At 40.7% G+C, this 19858-nt stretch overlaps 1 protein-coding gene across 1 annotated transcript in view; it reads left to right on the forward strand.

Annotated features, from left to right (window-relative positions):
• The window catches only part of SYNPO2 (synaptopodin 2), a 117019-nt gene that overhangs the window by 66138 nt on the left and 31023 nt on the right, over positions 1 to 19858 (forward strand). The window contains exon 2 of the mRNA XM_077814417.1: positions 16208 to 16359. Coding sequence (XP_077670543.1) covers positions 16208 to 16359 — 152 coding nt within the window. The remainder of the gene's footprint in view (positions 1 to 16207; positions 16360 to 19858) is intronic.

The raw sequence follows: 19858 nt of genomic DNA on the forward strand, positions 1-19858 counted from the left end.
AAGCATCGTACAAACACATATTAAAAGGCAGTCCCTGCATTTAATAACGTAAAGCCATTGCATTCTCAGCAGAAGTGAGACAGAACCACTCCTTTTCATCTCATGGCCCTTTTGGTGTTGACTGAATTGCTGCGCCAGCAGTGAGACAAGTGGCAAAAAATACATCATTGGGTGCACATTTCGTCATAACACAGTGACATCATTGATGGGGATAGCTGTGGTACTTAGTGAAAAAGAAACCTATAAAAATACACTTGTTTCTCATTATGCTTCATTTGCTATTCCTTTCAAGCAGATGGACAAATGCCTTGCTTGTGTAAGCAGTGTCAGGATGAGCTCCACCCTGACATCTGGTGGTGAGGTGTGGCAAGTTGTGGAAAAGAATTTCAGGGGCCGATCTCATTTGCATAGGCACACCCACCCCGCCTAGAATGAGGCCATAGCTGCCCAAATGGTCACTTTGGCTGCTGTGGGATCCCCAGTGTCTCTGTTATTGGGGCAGGAAGAATAAATTATTATTACCCTGATTATGGGAACTGTGCTTGGAACTGTACTTGGCCTTTTGTTATGATGGAGGGACTCACCATCAACTAAGTAGCACTCGCTAGGCAAGGGTCATGGGTTTTCAAACTCTGAATTGAGAGTGGCTGGGGACAAGTATTAATACTTGGTGGCATGGGCCCCTTGGTGAGGGCCTTACATGCTAATTGCACTTCCTCCTCTCTCCACTGTGGAATATCAGAGCTAATTTTGATTCTATTAGGAGTCTAGTTACAGGCTGCTGAGCTCACTTTGGGCTAATGGTGCACCAGCATTGAGGCTCCCCTACTACAAGCTGAATTCACCAAAGAGCTGAACTGACTAAGAGCTGAAATCACTGAGCATTGTGTTAAGTAGTGGGAGAGCCTGAAGATATATTGTGGAGCAGTTTGCGGGACGGCTGGAGTGCCTTGTGGACAGGCTGGTGGAGCAGTTCGTAGGATGGCGGGAGCTGCTGGTGGGACGCGGAGCAGTTTGTGGACCGGCTGGTGGAGCAGTTCGTGGGACGGTGGGAGCTGCTGGTGGGCCGCGGAGCTGAGCGAAGGAGTTCGTGGGGCAGCTATCGGAGTGAAGCGAAGGCCTATGGAGCTGTGGGGCGGTCAGCTTCAGATCATGTAAAGTGCCTCTTACCCCCGTCCCATCTCCACCCAGGTTGGGAGGTAAAGCTCCGCAGATAAACTTTTGAACTCTGGGGCTGCCCTGACCGGGGACAGAGACTTTTGGGTCATTGGACTTTTGGGACTTTGGGTGATTTGGGGTTGCTGGACTCAAGAACCAAAGGGAAAGGGGCATGCCCCAATTTGCTTGGGGTGGGTTTTTTTGCTCATGGGTTGTGTTATGAATCCTGTTGGTGGTGTTTCCCCAACATAATGCCACATTGTTTCTCTCTGTTATTAAAAGGCTTTTTGCTACACTCAGACTATGTGCTTGCGAGAGGGGAAGTATTGCCTCTTGGAGGCACCCAGCGGGGGTGGTATATATTTGTCACTGGGTGGGGACTCGAGCCGGTTTACACTGTGTTATTGGAATCGATCAACTAGATATTGAACCTGGCCCTTGTTGCTGCCAACTCTGACGGGCAGAAGGGTTACACTTGTATATTTGAAAACTCATGATATAATGTTAGGGGATTATCATAAACTAGACCATTTCAGGAAGATAGAATAAAGATTCAACTGTAGCTCCTGTTGGACTAGTTTTGCATTAAGGATCAAGCGTGTTATCTCTTATCTGAGTTTGTAATGAGAAACCTCCCAGGTCAACAGAATTAGGGCAGATGACTGATAGAATGAAAATGAGATTGGATAGGCACATAGGAGTGAGTAATTGATGCAGGATATAGAGATAGGAGCATTTGTATGTAAGTGCATATTGGTAGCGAGTGGCTCCTTTGCCTGCTAGTAGGGTGAATTTATGGTGCGCACATCATTAATTAGGAATGAGCTAGTCAGGAAAATCAGCGCAGGGGGATCAGATGAAGATGGCAGGAGGAACCAGTGGATTCACAAACATATTCTTGAGGTGAAGCTAAGTGGAGAAGAAAGATTTCCAGCAAACACCCACCTCCTCTATCCCTCCAAAAAACAAAAGCAAAAAAAACACCCCAACCACCAGATTTCTCGCACTTTTCTAGGCACCATTCTTTTCAGAACACTGTGGAACAAAGAATAATCCTGCCAGTAATACATTCTATGGAATTAATATTTTTGTTGTTATACTTACAGAAACCAATACATAATCCCAGATATAAGTACAAAACTTAACTCTCTATAAAATGACACTTGGTTTGAAGTGATGCATGCTTGCAGTGCAGCAAAGTGAGTAATCCAATCCTATCTCAGATCCCAGAGACGTTGTTATTGATGACCTTTATAATTCACTGTTTTTATGTTCACACAGACCCAGTCTAACCTAGCTAAGGCCCACAGTCTGATCCTAGCACTTATCCTAGCCCAAGCAAATGAACTGTTATCATTCCAAGCCTAACTCGGATCCACAAAATGTCCCTTTCTCCAACTATGGCTGTTCCTGTAGGCTGACCCCAGGCTATCCAAACACTGGACTGAATTTAATGGTAGTTAAAGGTGCTTATCACCTCAGGATCAGGCCCTTAGGCTTCATCTACATTAGTCTTTTTCTGAAAATCTTCCCATCAGAGCAGTGTCATCAGTGATAGATAAGGTGGGAATTATCATCATTGGTAACACTTTATCACCATTGGTAGATAAAGTGTAGATAAGAGCCTGGTGGTTGCAAGCATTTCTATCACTATGTCACATAGTCCTGTTTTGAGCAAGTTTAGGCAACATGTGCATTCTTAACACATTATTGGCACCTGCAGCCTTGTCTAAACCAGTGCTTCATCTATACCCAAATTAGTGGGAGCTTTTCTAGGACAAAAGCTAGTATAGACACTAGATTTAATGTGGTGATTAGTTTAAACTGAAAAAAGAAAGGGGGAGGGAAGGAAAATCATTAGAAAAAACTGAGATGTCTTGTTCTGACACTATTGAAACAAAGTAGGGTGTATTAGGTTTCAACCCTTTTTTTGGCTCCTCCAGAATCTCTTGCTGAGGTTCTGGCTGCACTTTCCTCCTCACTTGTTGATTTGCACACACCCTCTCCATGGCCCCACAAAGTCACGAGACCTCCTTGTTAACTTCCTCCTGGTGCTGGCCAAGATGGCCATCCATCAGATCAGGAGGCAGAAGCTGGATGGGAGGTACTCTGTGATTGTAGGGCCTATTTCTGGTCCCTTGTTGCCTCAAGTCTCCGGGCACAGATCCATTAGGGGATCTGCCTGGCACATGGGGACAAAATAGGCCAGTGTACAGAAACACAATATGATTTTAAAATCATGTTTTCCTATTCTTTTAGAAGTTTTTCTTTCCCCTGTTGCTGTGTGAAAGCCCCACACAACCAAAAGGGGAAACTGAGTGACTATGTGAGAGAGACATTACAGAAAACGCCGCCTGATGTTCAAAATAAACAAATGGAGAATATAAAGAAGTAATTCCCTCCCTCACCTGTTCCCCCCACCCCAATTTTTTTCAAGTTTGCTAACCTTGAGTGCTACCTATAACAACAGTAGATAGCAAAAATTCAGAAATGTGATTTTTTAAAAAAATTGGCAGTGTCCCTTTAAGAAATGAACATCTGGGTCTGAGAGCTAACTTATTTTTAGGGCCCACATACCTAAATGCTACATTAATGGTGACAGAAATACTATTAGAACACCTTTTGCCTCCTCCTCTGCCGCAGGCTGTGCAGTGACATATTGCAGCAAGAGCCAGGAACAGGGAAGAGTTTATATAGCCTCTGGGTTTCAGAGTAGCAGCCGTGTTAGTCTGTATTCGCAAAAAGAAAAGGAGGACTTGTGGCACCTTAGAGACTAACCAATTTATTTGAGCATAAGCTTTCGTGAGCTACAGCTCACTTCACTGGATGCACAGATGCATCTGATGAAGTGAGCGGTAGCTCACGAAAGCTTATGCTCAAATAAATTGGTTAGTCTCTAAGGTGCCACAAGTACTCCTTTTCTATATAACCTCTAGTATTTCAAAACTGTATTTACATGACCTTGTATTACCATGAAGCAGGCTATCATATTTTGTTGTATGCATGCCCCTTACTCTTTGTTTACACGTCTTTTGATTATTAGCTTCTTAGCAGAGGGACAGTGCTGCCTTTTCTGTTTAGAAAGTGTCTAGCACATTGATGGCACTCTCAGCAATAAGTAATACATGATAATAATGTTGCAACTGCACTGGTGCTAACCTTCTGGTATAGGCATTTGTATTATTGCTCAAAGTTAGATGTGAGCTCGCTGTAAGCTAGTACTTCCACCATGGCTACCTTGGTGCAGTTGCTATAATACAGGCAATGCATTTTTAGGCCACAGTGTTCTCCCATTTCTAGGATCTTTGATCTCACAACCAGTGCTGAAAAGGAGAGGAAGTACCCTATCATTGTGATGCTATCTGAATAACAAAACACGCTCACTGAAGTAGCATTGTTCTCGCTTTATTTCAAAAGGGCAGTGGCAATTCAATTATTCTCTCTGCCTAGGAAAAAGAAAAATCAGTAGAAAAAAGGAGGATATAGATGCTATGTACAAGAAAAATAAAAGTTCATTAGGGTTGCAAAATAAGTCAGGCAGCATGCAGCAGGCCACCAGTAGGGAAGGGTGATAGGAAAAAAAGTGAGACTGGGAATGGAATAGGTCAGGGACTGGCATCCTGTTAGAATCATAGAATCATAGAATATCAGGGTTGGAAGGGACCCCAGAAGGTCATCTAGTCCAACCCCCTGCTCGAAGCAGGACCAATTCCCAGTTAAATCATCCCAGCCAGGGCTTTGTCAAGCCTGACCTTAAAAACCTCTAAGGAAGGAGATTCTACCACCTCCCTAGGTAACGCATTCCAGTGTTTCACCACCCTCCTAGTGAAAAAGTTTTTCCTAATATCCAACCTAAACCTCCCCCACTGCAACTTGTTGAGTGGCAGTATTTCCCTTTTTCTTCTTCTATGCTGTCTACCCTTCAGCTTATGTTGGCATAATTTATGTAGTTCATGGGTGCGAATAAATCACCCCCTGAGCAACATAAGGTACACTGATATAAGCGCCAGTGTGGGCAGCTCTATGTCAGCGGGAGAGCTTCTCCCACCAGCATAGCTTCTGCTGTTTGCAGGGGCTGGCCCCATCGGCTTAGAGCAGCTACATTAGACAGTTTACAGTGGCGCAGCTGTACTGGTGCAGCTGCGCTGCTGAAAACTCTCTAGTGTAGCCGTGCCCCTAGTCATAAACACTTGAAGTCAAAGGGAGCATTAGTAGAGGAAGTTGGTGTGATCCTTTGCTATATAAAACAGGACACTTCAAAATGCCAACTAAAAGTGTGCAATGTAACACCAAGCATCATATTGTATTAATAAAAATAATAACTGGAGAAAACCATCACTCATCCAGCACAATATCTGTCAGTATAATGCAGAGCCTTAAAGTAAGGCCCAGGGCTCACTGTTGGGAAATTTGCTGTGTCGTCAGCATACCAGATCAATATTTTGGAGGTCATTACCTCATCCCTTCTTCAGTTGCTAGCCTTGGATTTCTGCCAGAGCAAAAGGCAACCATTAGCAAGATTATACTGTTAGTACATTTAGGAATAGCTTTTGGAAACTCGGGCAAGCTTTTCCATCTACTGAGGTAAGTCTGCTCTCTGGCTCTGGGTAACACAAATACTCCACAGTTCATACACAGTGGGACCTTCTTCTTTATTCCACTGTAGCAGCATGTGTGTAATTTTTTATTACAACCATCACTTGATTGATTTGCACTACAAAAATTGGAACTTCTGCATTATGCCTGATAGTTAGGGTCCAGTTCTTTTCATGAGGGGAGAGAGCAGGTACTGCACATAGACATCTCTGAGTTGAGACAATGCAAAATGGAATTCCTCATATATAAAGCAACAGGAAGAAAACCAGAGTGTTAAACAATGCGGTGTAACATTAAGTAGTTAAACCAATAAATCTGATTAGAATGTACACAGTAAAAATACTGCATTCTCTAGCCAGGGGATGAGCACTGAACCTTTGTTGAAGTAGTACAATCACATGATTCACTGTGATTTAAGTTTTGTAAATGTATTAGTGTTTTTTACAAGTAAACCCAAATCCTCAGCTGACATCTATTTCCCACAGCCTAGTACAATGTGTGGCTGATACACCACTGTTCTGCCCTTACACCAATGTCAGGTAATTTAGGGTCTAATCCTGCCCTTGTTATACTCAATGGCAACACTCCCATTGACTCAGATGGGTGTAGGATGAGGCCTTCTGTCACCTGGAGGGAAAAGCCATGGTTTAGGTTGGATCTAGCAAGTGCAAAAGGATTACATCTGAAACTGAATATAGATGTGGGCAACAGAAAAATGTGTGAGCGTGTAAACACACAACTTCTTTTCTCCCTACATCTCCCTTGTGCTGTACTCTCATGTTATTATTTACGCCCCAATAAAGAGATTACCCTACAGTAGAGAGAAACACTTTACATTTAAAGTGATCTGATATGAAAAACCAACTTTACATTCATGGGTGAATCATGGAGTTCTCCCTCTTCAGCCTGCACTTTTCTGTTTCTAGCCTATATTTCCAGACTTGTAATGCAAATATGTTGGATTTGGAAAGAGATCAAAGACAAGGGCTCTTGCTGGGATTACACTGTATAAATCAAAAATATTCCTTAGGGAATGTCAGAGAGAGTGGGCTGGGGAGCTAAACAATACAAGTTCTGGAGCTGATTAAACACTCTGGGTCAGATCTCCAGCTGGTGTAAATTGGTACAGTTCCACTGATTTCAATGGAGCCATGCCAATTTGTATGAGCTGAGAACATGACCCTCCAGTGACAGCATTTGAGGTCCCCTGGAAACTGGAACTTCTTAGGTTCCCTACAGATTTGAAGAGTTCTGTTTTGGGCATAACAGTGCTTTTCATGTAAATCAGCATTCTACAGACAGTATATGGCTATGCTCTAGGTTTTCCATTCTTCTGCTTACCAATTACTGTATGTAACCATGCACCCAGCTATTGTTAAGTCTAGATACTAAATCAGCTAAAACACTACCTTGATTCTATTATAGCCTATGGTATCATCAGACGTTTTCTTGGCCTTCTCTCTTCAGTCTGTCTCACTATTTTTTAAATATAAGGCCCGCCTGTGCAAGTGACTAGCAAGTCACTGTTAGCTCCCCACCACAAGAGCCCGTGTCCAAATCTCTACTGGTCTAATTCCATTGACTTCCATGGAGTTTATGCCAGCACAGGATTTGACCTGCTCTGTGCAATGAATCAGGGCATAGGGAGAGATTGACACAGGGTGTCACTGCTTCCAGAGGTGTTGATTTGTAGTACAACAGAAGTCTAGTAGTTTGATGGCTACTGGCAACAGAGGGAGGACAGACCAAACATAGGCATTTACGTCTATGAATACTATTTTAAATAGTGACAGGATTACGGATGAAGGGGAGGAGGAGACCAAAAGGGATAAAAGAAGGACAAAGGATTGGAAAGGTCATGGATTTGGCCATGTGACTGGCTGGACTCTCCCCCACACACGTAGTTATGTCTGGAATAAGCATATTTTTGTTTTCAAAATACCCCTGAATATCTATGTGTAACTAACATTATAAAAGGACATTCTGTAATGTATGAACAGTTACAGCATATGCTCACAAATGTAACATGCAAGTTTAGGGCTCCGGGAGCACGAAGACATTACAAGTAGAATGCAGCTGCCTGCTCTAGAACCCACAGAAGGAGCAAGGCTCTGGCTCAATGCAGGAGACAGAGCATGCAGCACTTTATTACAATGTGTGTTCTAGTAGCACCCAAGTGTTAGAAAGTGCCCATATGCCTATGGGAAGTTACAATCTGTGGTCCTGAAGAGCAAATAATTCTCTGGTTTCAATCCAGCAAACACTTTGTGTAACTTTACTCACGTGAGGAAATTTATGCACGCATATGTGTTTGCAAGTTCAAAACAAACAACATACAAGGGGTGAGGGAAAGGGCTGCGTTCAAAATAGGAAGTTGTATATATTCATTGACAATGAAAATCACCAAAAGCAGCAAGCACAGGGCCTGGTTCTCCACTGCCTTACATTTTCTTTAGAAAGTTTCACCTGTGCAAAATGAGTGTAAAGTGCCACTGTTACTACAAATGAGCAGAGAATTCTGATTTGGTAGCATGTTTGTACTCACTTTGAGCTGATATAAATAACTACATAAAGCGAAAGCAACGGAGAATCAAGCCCATTTTGCTCGGAGGGGACAAGCATTGTTTTATATTTCTGTACCTTCATGTATACCCAGACCGTGATGTTATAAATGTGTAACGTATGGCAGTCTAGATCATTTAATGGTAAATGTATTTCTGCTTGAAGATATAAAACTTGGAGATGGGGGAAGTAAATGACACAACAGGAAATATGAATGCTGTGGTATTAGAAGCTGTGCCTTAAATAGGGTTGCCACCACCTCTGAGACACAGAAAAAACAGTCAATGGCTGCCTGTCCCAGAGCCAACTATAGCAAATTATTACTAAAATGTTTTAGATAACCATTTACAAAACAAACAAACAAAATACCCCTAACACAATATGTGTATGTTTATGTTTTTTTATCACTTTTTTTTTTAACCTTAACCTAACATGGCGCCACAGTCTGGACTAGGAGAGTGTGAATTGTAGAGCATGCTAACATCCCAAATGAAGAAAAAATGGCACATTAAATCTTTTTAAGACAAAGCGGTACAAAAATCAGCCAGGCTGGTTAAAAACTGGCCAGAAGGCAAGGCAACCCTAGCTTTAAAGGCTGTGCTTCCCAGACAGAGAGTCAGGGTGGGGCACTCTGAAGCTCTTATAATTTACACACAGTCAGTTACAACCTGACACAGAATAAAGCAGAGCTCTTGCAAGCAGTTTAAGTGCTGAGTAATCACTGAGCGCTACTGGAGCCCTGAGCGAAATGTGTTTACATGATTAGGGCAGTGAATTTGGTGATCTCAGTGGCCATAGGTGCACAAAACCAGTATGGAATTCAGTGTATCTGACAATATCTGCATGGGAAGACTCAGAAAAGGAATTGTAGCAGTGTTGAAAACTGAGGAAGATTAACGTATGTTGATGTGGACTAAGCCAGAGTTAACATCTCTCTCATGATTTTGGCATCAATTAGACTATTTGTGTGATCAGGGAAGGACTCCTGTGTAAGGGACTGCAGAATTAGGACTTAGGGTCTGTAGTTTATAATAAGCTAAATTCAGGTTAAGTTCATTTTCAGTCACAATATTTTTAATTCTCTGACTTATTAATGCTTTTTATTTATTATTATCCTTTAACAGTTTGCACCATTCGATACTTCCATTTCCTGCCGATAATCTCACATACTGTACTGTACACTGCTAATTCTATTAAACTGACAGATAATTTGTTAATAAATTTAAATGGGTTTGCAATTCTGTGTATTTGCTGTAGGGTTTATAAACAGAGGAAATGAAATTTCATAATTTTTTTAGCATAAATATAAAAGAAAGACTCTCAGGAAAAGAGATCATAAACTTTGTGACCAAGGGAAAATAAATTAATGAAAATATTGATTACCAGAAAAAATGAAACACTTCTTACAGTACTTTAATGTCTAACTATATTAAATTAAATGTATGATTATATTAAGCTATCTTTAAACTGAGCAGTCTCTGAAGCATATTTGAATATATCTAATTAACATTTTTATTTGATTACTGCAGCAACTAGCAGTAATCCTACGATTATCAGTATTGTCATTATAAATATGGATTTGGTAAGTTTGCCACCTAAATAAAAAGATTTTCAGCAAGCATCATCTGATCTTAAAATGCTTTGGTTGATTTTGAAATAGTTGAAAAATACCAGTAGAGCTCTTATAGTCTCCTATGGTTTCTTAGTGCTGAGTCCTGCTTCTAGTCAAGTCAATTGGCTTCAATAGGAGCAGGATTGGATCCTTAAGCAGTTCTGTAGCATGAACAATAGTTTGGCTGGGATTTTCAAAATAGTCTGTGTGAGTTAGGCACCCAAGTCCTATTGAAATTTGCCAAATTGTCAAAATAATCCAGAGCCATTCTTCAAGTCCTGTAATCAAACTGTCCAGAAGGAGATGATCTGAAAATTTGAACATTATAACAAATAATAGTTAGACATGCTGTACCAACTTAAAACAAATCAGCATAATATCCAGTTTACTATCAGGAGATATTTACATAGTGCTGAATAAACTTCAATAGATTATTGGTTTTGCCTATATTCAATAATGGATAGGCAATAAGGATAGTTTTATTTTCCAAAAACTGCATTTTTTTCCACTGTTCAACTATTTCAGAATACACAAGGACAATGAACTGACAATGATACAAAAATGCAGAAGAACCTAATGAACATGCATAGTATTGGCAGTTACAACATGGTGTTGCTGTCCTGCCTATGTGACAAACATAAGAGTTCCCATTTATGTTGACATTTCACTATTTGGTAATGTTAATTTTGTATTGTGAAGAAATAATGGAGTAGTCTGCAGTTCTAAACAGCAGGTGGTATATAACTGGAATGATCAAAAAAAGGAGTCCCACATTCAGGGACGGAGCTTTCATCACTAGTAACACATTCTGCATCAGAGGGAAGGAAGTAAAGCACTAGAACATTCCAGCAGAGCAGCTGGTGTCTAGACAGGTTCAGCACAAGTGGTGGAAGGCTGCAGCAGTGATGATTATATGACAAAATTAATTATAAACACCGAGAAGCTATTGGAATTTTACAGAAGTTTCCCTAGTAATGACAACCTACTTAGTAGTTTTAGAGAGAGGAAATTTTTGATTCCTTTAGAAACACTAGCCCAAAGAAGGTGGGAGCAGATAGTGTCAAAAAAGCTCAGGTTGAGCCATGAGGCTTCACTGATTTTATACTAGTGACACTCTTCTGTTTTTGCAAAAAGAAAAGGAGTACTTGTGGCACCTTAGAGACTAACCAATTTATTTGAGCATAAGCTTTCGTGAGTTTTTGGTGGAGTCTCTTGTGATTTACATGGATGAGAGTCTTGCCGCTGAATTCCCCACAACTGAAGAAAGGTTCCTCAGTTTCCACTGTGTAATCAAATTACATGGCTGTCAGCAGAAAAAACAGCTCTCAGTTTTCTCTAGGACTGGTAAAAGTGTTTTCTGTTGAGACTTTGTAATGGAAAATAGGGTTTTTGAGTAAATAATTTGCAGTAAATAAATGCAGAAAGAGTCTGCTTTCCTTGAACATTTTTGATCTTTTGTCAGAAAACCAAAAACCTGAAAACAGAAAAAATTCATTTTTTTTTTCAATTAAATGTCAAAGATTTCCATTGAAAATTTTGATGAAAACCATTTCCCTCCCAGTTTGTAGAAATATTCAGTGGGTTTAACCACCACCCCCACCCCATTTTCTGACCACCACTAGTTTACCCACTCTGTTATGGGTAAACTACAATCCCTGATAATATCTTGAGATTAGGCCAATAGCAAGCCAACGTGGTTTTTCTGCACTCAGAGCACAGCAGCACCTTCTTCTCCAACAGCTACTACCAGTTAGCTGGCTTCTAGTTCCTTCTTCAGTGCTCTCTGCCCCTTGACTTCAGCAGAAACCTCTCAATGAACACAAAGGGTGCAGAGTGTAGCTAGGTGCTGGCTGGCTGGCCTATGCTGGGAAGGGGGCTTCTGAACAGTCAGGAGAAGAGCTTGCTTACTATGTGGGTAAAAAGAAGAGGTCAGTTTTGGAGTGGAGGGAAAGGAGAGAAGGAGGGAAGCCACAGGAGCAGAGGTGTGAATGGAGAGCTGTAGAAGGAGAAGGGGAATTATTAAAAATAAAAGACTATTTGTTAATGGAGAACTTTACAAATATTTAATAAAAAATAAAAGGAAATATAGTACAACAGTGTGACAGCAAAATCATGTTAAGGGTTTGACTTATACTGGTAAATCAGGAAATTCAGAGTAACACTTCCTGGTAGCTGACAACATAATAACTGAAGTGCTGACAGAAAAGCTGTGTATGTTTAGCCTGGCCATGAAGATGAATATTTTTTTATTTATGCCCAGTCCCACAAGAAGATCACCTTTAAGGATCTGAGCATCCCTCAACTCCCAGAGCTGCAGGTTTTCAGCACTTCTCAAGAAGCTCAAGAAAGTGCTCGCCACTTCACAGGTTTGGGACCTCACTGAAAAGTTCAGGTAGTAGGAAGGGCAATGGAATGTGCCTGAGCCCTAATCTGAAAGGATCACGTCTAAGAATAGGAGAGTGAAAATTGCTGCCCATTTCGTTCTGATGCTGCCAGTAAGACTAATTAAAAATTGATGATACATATTACTGGTCAGCTTAGTCATGTAGACATCTTGCCACTGGACAACGAATGGAGACCCCTGATTTATTTCACATAGATCACCAAACAGCTATGAACTGGGTAATAATTGCTGACCTGAGCCGATTCAAATTGGCAACCTACAGTAGAAGTGAAAGGACAGAAACAGGCGATTTCCCTTAACATCGTAGGAATTCCTTATTTCTATAGTGAAAATCACAGCAATTATTTATTTTCTATTTACACTGTTTCAACGTTCATATATTTTTATTGTTAATGTTTCTGCATTTTAAAAACTGGTGTAAATTTAATTTGTTTCTAACATGACTACTAAATATTTACTTTAAGGGTTATATTGTATTATAAACATTTTAAGGGAAATGTCATCCACGTTTAAAAACAAAATAAATCCAACCTCATTTATGCAGAGAAACATACTAAAGACCATCTAAGCCATCATTGCTTCCCAAAGTGCCAGGATGTTTATAGTCCTGCTAGAAAAGGATAAACACAGCATACCACTCCATATTTGTAAATGTTAGCTGCTCTGCAAGGTGGCGACTGGCTCCTGTATGCACTGGATTATTGTTTCTCTAATGTCCAGAAGGCCATATTATGACACACCAGTGTTTATAAATTTTAACAGTCAAAATGAATGGCCAGCAGCAGCAAAAAAGGATTATAGTCCCACTGTTATTTTCAAATAGCATTATGAATCCAGGAATTGCCTCCAGAAATGGGTTGCCTCACAGAATTGCCTCCAGAAATGGGATCCTATACAGAAGCTCAGATACTAATGGCCCCAGTGCAAACTGGGAGTAATCCTATTGGAAACAATGGGCCGACACCACACCAATGAGTGTGGTATACATACCAAGATGCACGGTTAGCAAATAATTGTTCTGAGGACTATACATATTTACATTACTGTACCCAGGCCTATGATAACATTAAATAAAATAGCTAATAAGATTATTGTTTATTATGTGTATGTGTGGTTTTATGTCTATGGCATAACCTATGAACACAATATTAAGGCTGAAGTATTCACACATGTCCAAAAGATAGAGAGTTCAGAGTTCAGATTCCATGACAGCCCCTTTGTGTATATATGTTGTTTTATAATACACGTTTGCACGCTTCCTGGTTAATATAACAACATTTGCCAAATATGTATTTTATAAATAGCAGTTAATTGGATGGCATTCCTTGAGTGGTGTTGAAGATGTCTATGGTTTCTTATAAAGTAACTATGATGGGTCACAATGTTGTACTGGAAATGGAAAGAGGACCGGAGCAGTAAAAAATCAGATAGATTCTTTAATGAGAATCTTGGCAGGCTGTGCTAATTGACAGATCTGGTTATGCTCTTGAACAGAGGAGCTTAAAACAATAATGGGGCTCTCCCATCAGTATACTCCTAAGCTTAAGGAGCTGAGAAGAGAGAATAAAACCCTTTGGGACAACAAAGAAGAATTAAAGAAGCTTTCTTTGTGTGTGTACCACCTTGAAAGATCTAGCAAGAGCACAGCACAAGTTAGCAAATGTTAGATTGGGTTAGCACTTGGATGGGAAACCTAGATGCTGTATTGGGTAATCCCAACAGGTAACATTCTTTCCTCTGCACCAGTACTAGTTTAATACCCCAGCATCAGTAATGGGGCAGTGGAAGGCAGGAGGTGTTCTTCCATGGATGTGATGTAAATCCTAGCCACTTTTGGTTATTAAAGTTCCCACTGCACTTTTTGCGAAAGTAGAATTGTTAACCCTGCAGTTATAGCCACATTCCATGCTGGGTAATTACATTCTTCTATCTGCTGAACTTCTCCCTTCATTTGCAGCAGGATATACAACATCTGTCTTCGCTTCTTGTCCTAAACTGTTTTGATGTGTTGCTGTGCACTCTTGAACAGCTGTCGCCTTTCACCACAAAGCTAGATGCCGTTTATTATTTAGCGAAGCGATCCCTATCTGTCCCTCACCAACTGTACTCCCCAGCAGTGTTGTGAGGCTTGGCTAATGAATATGTAGTGCTTTAAGGTCCCTGGGAGGAATACACAGATGCATGAGGGAATCTTAGGCACCTAAATGGTTTGTGACAATCATTTTAGAGTATTCCTCCATGTGGCTTTACAGCTTCTGTTAGCACTAAGAAGAGGTACACTCTATTTATTAAAAGGAATGAATGAGGAGTGTCTTCAACAAGTAGTTTCCAGTTCCAATAATTTAAGACATTGTTTTGGACTCATAATGAATTAAATGGGTTGGGGGCTAGATGCCTAAGATCTAGATCTTAGATGCCATTGCTCTCCCCATGTGATACTACAACAGCTGAGATAGTCCAGGTCATGACATCTGGAGATGACATCTTTCCAATTTAATCACAAAGGCGTTGGAGATGAGGAATTGTTGGAGAGGAATCCCAAACGAAAGGGTTTGTTTTCTGCCTTTGTTTGGAAGAACCTGGATCTGTTGACCCCCATTTAGTCTTCCTGACTTTTTCTAGCATGACTGGAGGCAAAAGTTTTGGGGAGGGGAGGTGGTGACGGAGAAAGAGTTTGAGGGTTAACTAGTGGGATTTAGAGAGTTTATTTATTTATTTATTTATTTATTGGACTTTCTGTGAATGGTTATTTGATCATGTGATGTTCATAAGGGCATCAAGAGAGTGTGCATAGTTTAGAAGCCAAAAACAAATACATCTGAAAATCCTTCGTTGATCTTTTAATATGCTATTCCCCCTTACAGCAGTAATTACTTAGATAGGATTTCTTCTCATGATACTTACCTGATTTATCATGATGACTTGTTTCCTTCCTAACAGTGATTCATTGCAACAGGTTGTATACTATTTTAATTGCCCAGTTACAGTTTAGCCCATTTGTTTTCTCCTTCTCTCTGTACCGTATATAAATATGCACATTATATTAACTCATCTGTAGAGCTGAACTGTTGTTCAAGAGCAAGAAAATGTTGTGGCAGGTGTATGTATTTGTGTACAAAAATTAGGGTTAAAAACAAGGGTACCTAAAGTTAGGCTGCTAAGTCCATTCAAGAGCTGCCCTGATTATCAAAGGTGTTGAGCCTCCAGTGGCACCCATTCACTTCAGCACTTTTGAAAATCAGGGCACTTAATTAAGTTGACTAAATCTGAATTGAGGAACATTTTTTCCAGAGTGATGTGCCTATAGTTAGTCACCTAAATAAAAGTGTTTGTGCCATTGTCTGAGGTGCTGAGCACCCACAGCTCCCATTGAAGTCAAATGGCATGCAAGTATGAAAATCTTGCCCTTGAGGAGCCTTACGTTAGGGACTCATTTTTGAAAACTTGGCCTAGGTTTCTAAGAGGATGTCAGATCCTCATTTTACTGGGCTATCTACATAAACCCCTGGTAGTCTCTCATTAGCCAGCTGAGTGGTGAGTTACATCTTTTGCTTTTCTGCTGAACTCTGTTCTTTGTACTGTTACCTCATCCTTTCATGCCATTGCCACCCCGTTGGTCTGTTTCATCTGCCTTTTGCATTCTGTTTGATACCTAGATTGTAAACTCACTGGGACAGATTATCTTTTGTTATGTTCCAGTAAAATACCTAGCTCAACAGGGCTTGATCCTTGATTTGGATTCCTCAGTATTACTGTACTATAAATAAGTATATACATGAACCCATTTTTTTTCTACTGAGAATGTGGAGATGGAGTTGCTGTAATTAACTCTAATTATACAATTCTGAATTTAATTTACTTTTAACTCATCTCAGGTTCGCAGCAAGAGCAAAGCATCCAAGGCTGGGCTGTGTGAGGGGGATGAGGTGGTGTCTATCAACGGCAAGTCCTGTGCAGACTTAACCTATTCTGAAGTTATCACTCTTATGGAAGGTCTGACTGATGCCCTCCAGCTGCTTATCAAGAGGTAAAGAAATGTTCAGAATGCTTTGGCATACATTCTGCTCCCTAAACTTACTGGCAAAACATGGTGGTACATGTATGTCCATTTTATAGACATGTACTGTGAATTTCCAATATATAGTAATATTATTATTTATATATTTATCACCAACAGTTTGCTTGCCACTGTACAAATGTAAAGGAAGACACAATTCCTGGCCACAAAGTGCTCACTTGATAGTTCAGACAGCACAGTCCAGGTACATATGATGCATCGATTCAGGGTACTATCTCCTTATGGCACAGTTTTATCTATCTATGCTACTTATATGCCCCCCCCCCCCCGTAACCATAGCATGTGTCTCAGAATCTTTAATGGACTTATTTTCACAGGAGTGTTGACCTCTGTGAGGTATGGAATTACTATTACTTCCATTTCGCAGACAGGGTATTGAGGCACAGAGTGACTAAGTGACTTGCCTAAGATGTGTTGCAGAACAGGGAATTACACTCATCTGTCCCATCTCCCAGGCAGGTGCCCTAACCACTGGAACAACCTTCCTCTCCAGTTAAAGACCACAGCTCTCTGGTTCGTGCATTATGGCTTACCAGTGACAGCCTTACCAAAAGTAATGTGTTTTCAGGAGGGATGTCACAAGGATGATCTGGCACTTAAGGGTGAGAGGGAATTTTAAGCATAGGGAGTGGAAAGGAAGGAATATGAGTGTGCAGGAGTGATACAAGAGAGGCATTTTGAATGAGGCCTAAGCAGAACAAAGATTGTATACATGACAAGGGCACAGTGCATAGATGACATGACAAAGAGTTTCCTGAGAGATAGTCCATGCAGAACAGGGACTAGAAACCAGGAGACATGACTTCCATTTTTGTTTCTTATTCACTATGTGCCCTTTGGCAAGTTGCTTAACCTCTCTACGACTCAGTTTCTCCATCTATAGATTGGTGATAGAGATATTTTTTTCTCCTTTATAAAACTCTCTGAGTCTTGCGTTCAGTCTTGCTACCCCTCTAATATATAGTATAAATTCTACATGGGTAAGAAAAGGAGACGACCCAAGGACCTTTCCTCCTATGCAGAGGCCAGCCACAATAGGGGCAGGGACAACAAGGAGTCTGGTGGCACCTTAAAGACTAAAGGGGCAGGGAACTCTGCCAGTGCTCTCAACTAGTGCCCCCTCCAAAATTAGCTCTCCTAAAGGAGACCAGAAGGGCGAGGAGGGTTATGTCCAGGCTCCCTGAATACTAACAGAGCAACATCCTGTGAAAGGCTGGAGTGTTCCTGTTTCAGCATGTGCACCCCTGTAGCTTTCAGGAGACTTCTGAATGAGTAAGACAGAGTTCCTCTGGGGACTTCCACAGCTGAACAGTAGGACAGTTCCAATGTGTCCAGTAGGGTAAAAGCGTGCTCTGCCCTGAGAGGGAGAGAGTCACTGAGTGGAATTAATCTAATATATAATAGGAGATGGGTTTGAATGCTTTATGTTTGCTTGTTTCTGTGGGCTGACTAATTTACTCAGCTTGATGAAATCACTGGAATAGCTGAGGATTCCAGCTTACCTACTGTAGTGTAGCTCTTATTCCTAACTAAGATAAATCAATATATCTAGGCAATGCAGAATTTGATTTTTATTATTTTAAATGTCAATAGATAATATAGATGTTTATTTTTAAGCTTTTTTATTTGTATAGCTTTCAGTTTTCACATTTATGGTTTTTTTCCATAAATTATGGGGTTTAAGCATTTTTTAAACTTTTAAATTTTCCAGTTATGGGAAATTTTGCAGTTGCAGTATGGGGAGGGTCAGATAATTATTTAATGATAGTAGACCCTGAGATTCAAAAAGCTTTATAACCGTTAAAATACTAATTGTCAACATCACAAATGGGATGGGCAGCATGGGAGAAAGCATAATGGTGCTTGTTTGAAAATTTAACAAATGGATAATAGAGGCTGGCATCATGGGCCAAGTGGAGGCAGGAGTCGAAATTTCAATTGTGAATGAGAGATGATAGGTATGGTAGGGTTAGGCTGTGAAGGGCCGTGATATATTCCTTGGATGATCCTTGCATCCCAGCACCATTAACCTTTTACTTTTGCAGGTATGAGTAGGGAAGCCTCACTTCTTATTGTGCGCTTGTTAGGAAGCCTTTGACTATTTTCCTGGCTGCTATAATCAGAGTGGGATTTCCATAGCATTCAGTGTTAGCCTAATTCAGCTTCTACTAAGTAGTGGAGGTTTTTCCATTGACTTTAATGGGAGCAGAGTTAGTCCAACACTTATAGCTTTTAAAAATCCCACCTTAAGTCTTTAAATGCTTCTGGCTCTTTGCTGGTTAGAGGAAGGTTTCTTGCTACTCTCTGCACTGGAGTCAGGCTACCTCCTGGTGCTCCCCTGCAAAATCCTTGGGATTGGGATTGGTTGCAAGTGGAGAGGGAAAGGCCCTGCTTGGCAGCTACCCTAAAGAGACCATATGGAGGGAATGTCTTACTGACTTTCCAGAAAGCCTCTAGAGGGAGGTATCAAAGAAGCAGTGGGAATGGGAAGAGAGCCACTAGCCTTTCCTGAAGCACTCAAGGATGAGTAGAAAGCTCCCAGTGGATGTTAAGAATGTGAGGACCTGGGGACTAGGCAGAGGGTTGCTGCGGGAGGAAAGCATGAAATATTTCCATGAAAGTAAAAAGATTGGCTCATGCTCAGTGCATAGCAAACTGAAGTGTAACATTCAGTCTGTAAACACCATTTTGGACCAAATCCTGTTGCGTTCCCTCCACGCAGCTCTACTTCCTTCCTGCAATTATACCACAAGTTTCTGGGTACTCAGAGATTTTGCAAATCTTCCAGTGAACTGAGCAGACCTAAAAAAATGAATCTGACAAAATAGAATGAAAAATAAAACAAAAAAGACCAGATACAGTACTGTACCACTGGACACACATCAGTGTCTATAAACAGTATATCTGTAAGTAGTGAGGGCCTTTTAAGGTGGAAGTCTCCCTCTCTCTCTCTCTCTCTCTCACACACACACACACACACACACACACACACACGTTCAACTACCAATAAAGGCTAAAAGTTAGCTGGCCCACACCCAGTCTTATATCCTACAAGGAAATGTTTATGGATTCATACAATTTTGTCTGCCGTCAGCAGCCGCACAACTGATTGTCCAAATAGCACAACATGATAGAATCCAGATAGAGACACAGGGTTTCCTAAATGAAAGTCTGTCTGACCCTTATGTAGCCCCATATGTGGTTTAATAGATGTTATACATTGTTTCCTAATTGAGGCAAATCCAGTTTGATTCAATCAGTATGCTGAGAAGCTATAAATGTGAGTTATATTGAGTTAAAGTCATTTCAGTGACAGATTTACCTAGTCATTTTCTGTTGCTATTTCTGGCCTTTATTTGCAGTGTGATCCAATAGTTTTAGAATACCAGGAGCCTGCTTTTGATTTCAAACTCCTCTTATAGTACTTGATGCTTTGTAGTTTATTGAG

This window comes from Eretmochelys imbricata, chromosome 4 (genome assembly GCF_965152235.1).
Source record: "Eretmochelys imbricata isolate rEreImb1 chromosome 4, rEreImb1.hap1, whole genome shotgun sequence".
NCBI lineage: Eukaryota > Metazoa > Chordata > Testudines > Cheloniidae > Eretmochelys > Eretmochelys imbricata.